General features: G+C 33.9%; 1 protein-coding gene across 1 annotated transcript in view; it reads left to right on the top strand.

Annotated features, from left to right (window-relative positions):
* The window catches only part of LOC105035834 (uncharacterized), a 6,051-nt gene extending 1,721 nt beyond the window's left edge, over nt 1-4,330 (top strand). Inside the window, exons 3-5 of the mRNA XM_010911543.4 lie at nt 3,117-3,200; nt 3,282-3,386; nt 4,079-4,330. Coding sequence (XP_010909845.1) covers nt 3,117-3,200; nt 3,282-3,386; nt 4,079-4,087 — 198 coding nt within the window. The 3' untranslated portion in view covers nt 4,088-4,330. The remainder of the gene's footprint in view (nt 1-3,116; nt 3,201-3,281; nt 3,387-4,078) is intronic.
* Nucleotides 4,331-4,812: the final 482 nt, after the last annotated feature.

Below are 4,812 nucleotides of genomic sequence, written 5' to 3'. Positions count from 1 at the left end.
AAAAATAAGCAATATAAGCTATTTAACAAAGGTTTCAGTACTCATTAGAAAGAGATTTGTCTTGATTTACCATGCTTGCAATGACTGATGGATGAATTAACTATGGTTGGAAGTGTTACGAAGCAGACAATTCAGTGAAAGAGATCCAGTAGGTTTAACTCCTAATTTAGTGTTTGACCATGCATATCTCTTTGGAGACCTTGTGTTAAGATGCCTTTTCCTTAATAGGAATTTATAGAAGACTTTTAGCCAAAAGTTGGAGCAGAATTGGTAATCGTGAATATTCAGTAAGCCAGTTTCATGCTAACTACTAATTACAGCCTGTTCAAGTCTCTATATATATATAAAAGAAAGCTTATTTAGTTTTCATAATGATTTTTACTTTTCATGTTGATGTGGTTAAGAATATACATAGAAATTCAAATGAAAATGAGAACCTTTGTACGTTTAAGCCCAATGTGAATACAACTTAGGAATCCATTGAAGATACTACAAGATATATGCTTAAACAGAGGGTTGTAAGCATCCAGTAGTTCGTGGATTGAATCATGATGTTATTATTTATTGGCTTGTCAAAGCCACATAAATTTAAGGTTTCAGTAAAATAACAACCATCGACTGAAGATATTTTTTGAAGGAAAGTTAATGAAGAGGTCCTTATGTATTGAAGTAGAAGATTTAGTAGATATGGTAGTTGTAAATGCATTTGTGAAGTATTATTAAGGTATCAAGTTTAAAGAGACGTTATTGATGTCAAACTAGTAATTTGCTCATATGCATAAGGTTTGTTGACATTAAGTTACATACCGAGATTGTGCATTGATGTTTTTGATTAAAACCAGGGAAGCAATTAGCATATCAATTCCTTTCTAAATTAGGTTACACCTCATGTATACACTGATAAGTTCGATTATTACCTAGGAGGTACATGACTTGCACGACTATGTATATTTTTTTCTTTTTATCTTCTTGTTTTCTTAATAGTCTGGGGAGAGTTACCTGCTATTTCATAGTACCCAACATTTTGTATCTATGACTCTTTTAAAGTACTATTTCTTCTCTATTTAGAATAAAAGGAAAGGATCATTATCTCCAAGAGTAATCAAAAATGAGGTGACATTTTCATTCTACCTAAAAAGGTTAGGAAAAAAGGCAATCTCACCATTTATGTTCTTGCCAAAATAAAGTCCCAAAGCCAAGATGAGTAGGCTACCTATTAACTAAATAAATTTTAAGCTTAGGTAATCTTGTGCTTGGATGCAAACTAAGATGCTCAAGTTTGAATGAAAAGTTACCAACTTAGAATTGATGTTTTCAGGTCTTTCACATATGTGTCAAAATATTAAAAGTAGGAAAAACTTCACCAGGTCTAGTGATCTGAATTTTGATCTATTTTCACTGCTATATTTTAACACAACATATAAAACTCTCCATTGCATATTCATCTTTTGAAGCAAAATTAATGTTTTAGGATATATGTGGTGTATAATATGATATATAATAATTCTGTAAAAGTACCCAGATGGCATTGCCTTCCACTTTCTTAGATAATTTATAATAAATTTCTTTGGTGATCAATTGACTATAAACCAACCCAGGAAAGCTCTAGGTGGAAAAAACAACACCTCAACATTGTAAGGTTGGGATTTTCTGGCCTAGGCGATAAAGAACCAAAGAAAAACAGTCTTCAGAACTCTTTGCAAACGGGGGCAAATGATTTCTTATTTGTAATCTAATTTTTGTCACTTAACCAATGAAATTTATAGGACATTCTGACTCAAAAAAACCAGATTCGTGCTAGAATTTCCCAATAATGGTTGCAGTCGACTATCTAAAAATGGTCCAAAATTTGGTGTCCATTAGGGTTCATATGACAAGCAATGTTTTCATAGGTGGAAAATTATAATGGTTAAGGTTAATCTCCTCTTAAATCAATGCTAGGATAAAGCCTGTTTTTAATTACATGAAGCTAAAAGGAAAGATTGGATATTGATAGACTAATTCATGAAATCTTCTACCTAGGTGACAAACCTGCTCCAAAGTTGTGCTCCCACACCAACTTCCTTATGTTTATACTTTTGACCTCACTTCACCAATCCTTCCTAAAACCCATTCTTGGTTCAGGTAACAATATTTGGATACAATTACTAAAGAGATGCAACATTAATAGCACATAAGTACAACAGTAATGACTTGTATGTAAATGTTATACGTGTAAAAAAAAAAAAGTACAGGCACAACTAGCCAAGAGGTTGGTCATTATATGTCAAGGATGACATTGTGGAATTGCTTGAGCCCAGCACATGAGCCTTCTTTATCCTATGAAAGCATGAGATGGCAGACAAAAAATGTTTGCAGATAAGTTGAAATGTCAGTGACTAACTATGAGCACTGATGATCTGCTACATGCATATAAATTGCCACAATCAAAATCTTAGTTGGGATAACATAAGAAATAAGTCAAGTGTTTTTCAGAGAAGGCTTTGGTTTTCATGCCTATTTGTAGATGATGTCAGATATCACTGATTTAGTAGGGAGGCCCAAATTAAATATACAATTATAAAAGGCTATGTCCTTCTCATGTCATGGGAAAACATTTTAGATGACAAAATAATACATCAACATCTTTCTAGATCAAACAATGGTGCATATGCTAATTTAGTAATTGATAGGTAGTGGGAAATGCACCACAGAATTTTTTGACCTGGCTGCAGTTAATTCACCATAGATTTCCACTTGCACAACCCAGGCTTTTCCAAGACAGAGAAACTAAATGAACAAGTTCTCTGTTGGGGGTACATTTTCTTAAAATCTGCGATGGGAAATTGTATGCGTGTCTGTGGGTTTTCCCAGAGTTTGAGATTTTGTTAATTCTGGGTTGAAGTCCTCAATCTGAAATTGTTCTTGAAAAATAATAAACGTCCAATTATTGGAGACAGTAGCCTTTCAAAGAAAGCTTTCATTGTATATCATTTTCTAATTGTTGAGGCATAGTTGTTTTCTGCAGACATGGAACTTAACTTTTGTCCAGCCATCTTCATGAATCTCTCTTTTTTTCTGTTTTAGTGATTGCTCAAAAACTTGTTCGTTAAGCTGAATACTGCTGCATTCTTCAGATTAAAGAATACACTGCTACGATTGAACAGATTCAAAAGGACAATGAGAAAATCGGTCTCTCTCTTTGTCATGCCGAAGAGAAGGTATGAACATGGAACATCATCTGCTTTTTATAATATTTATCATCCTACCTTTCATTAACATATAAATTTATGTTATTCAAGATCAAGGAACTCTGTGAGATGAACAGTAGCATGTTGTTCAAGTTAAGTGGACGAGAATACCACCAGGGAGCTGGGAGTATGCACTCCGCGAGTTCTTCTGCTCATGTGAGAAAATTTTTAGATTAATATATAATTGAATTTATTGTTAGCTATGATTTATGAATTTGAATGGTGCATTTGAGATATTATTTTAGTGAATCCATGGGCTCATAACTTGGTTGTACATATAGGTTTGGTGCCGTCGGTTTGAACGTTAAGTTGTTGAACACGTGGAGTAGTATTGATAATACATGAATTAACAAGTTTGGGGGTCAGATTCATGACTTGAATTTCTGACTTTGCTACATCTAAAGATGACGTGCTTGTGTCATTTTGTATTCTTAGTTTTGGATTCCTGCTTGGATTGCTTAATTATTAGATCCAATTAAAATAGAAGAGCTATTCTCAGCAAAATGTGTGCAGACACTTTTGATGCATATTTATCTTGCATATTTATAATTTAAGTTTCCCATGAACTGAAAGATATCTTTTCTCCGGGCACTGGCCACAGCTAGACATCTTGAAATTTCAACTCATAATAACATGGTCTCTAATGCAATTTCATGTTTACCTTGATCTGAGATTTTATTAAATGTGCTTTGATGTTTAACTGACACCCAGAATCAAATCTAGGATCAGATATGGAACTATTACTTTTTTTGTTGTTTTGTTCTTGTAATATGCTTTGCTTGATTTGCTGGTCAGTCAGAAGTTTCTCTTCTTGTGTTTTTTTTTTTTTTTTGCCCTCCATATTACAGGGAAAGTAAATGAAGTGGACAGTTCGTATAACAGGAACAACAAGAATCATCTTCACCTCCGTGACAGACCTGAAGTAGCATGTGTTTTTTACTAAGGATGCAACTGGCGCATTTTGTAAAAAGCATTAGGAGGAACTCAACATGAAAAATCAGTCTAACTGATGATGAATTCATACCACTACCTTCATATTTTAGTATCTAATAGTAATTCTGTTGAAGAAAAATTAATGAGAATTACTATCATTTTGCTCATTACACAATTCTTGTGGACTTTCTGTCCTCCATAACAGAGTGCCTTTTTCTTTTTCATGTTGTTTGGTTTGATATAATTCATTAGGGTTCCCGCTTCAAGTTTCAATCTACGCTTCTTTATGGTTGCTAAGTTGCAACATGACAGCTCCAACTTTAATCCTTGAACGGTGCACTATGACCTGTTTTGGTGTTTGGATAAAGTCATTTTCTTTGCTTTTTGACGATAAGAATGTGCGATAGATCTAAATGGTTTAGCAAATTGTTGATCGCTGCAAATGTTTGTATTCCAAGTCACACGTACTGAGTTGTCAGCTGACTTCAAGTTGAGATCTTTACCTTACATACCGACTCAGTTCCAAGGACAAGCTCTTGAAACATTCATGATTTTGATACACCCAAATCGATTTGGCTATTTTGATTTTCTTACGGTGGGAAATCTTTTGTGCACTGCAAGTGGTGTAAAAAATCTGACATGGAGTGTA

Source organism: Elaeis guineensis, chromosome 4, assembly GCF_000442705.2.
Source record: "Elaeis guineensis isolate ETL-2024a chromosome 4, EG11, whole genome shotgun sequence".
In the NCBI taxonomy this organism is placed as follows: Eukaryota; Viridiplantae; Streptophyta; class Magnoliopsida; order Arecales; family Arecaceae; genus Elaeis; species Elaeis guineensis.
This window is presented reverse-complemented; position numbering and strand designations above follow the sequence as displayed.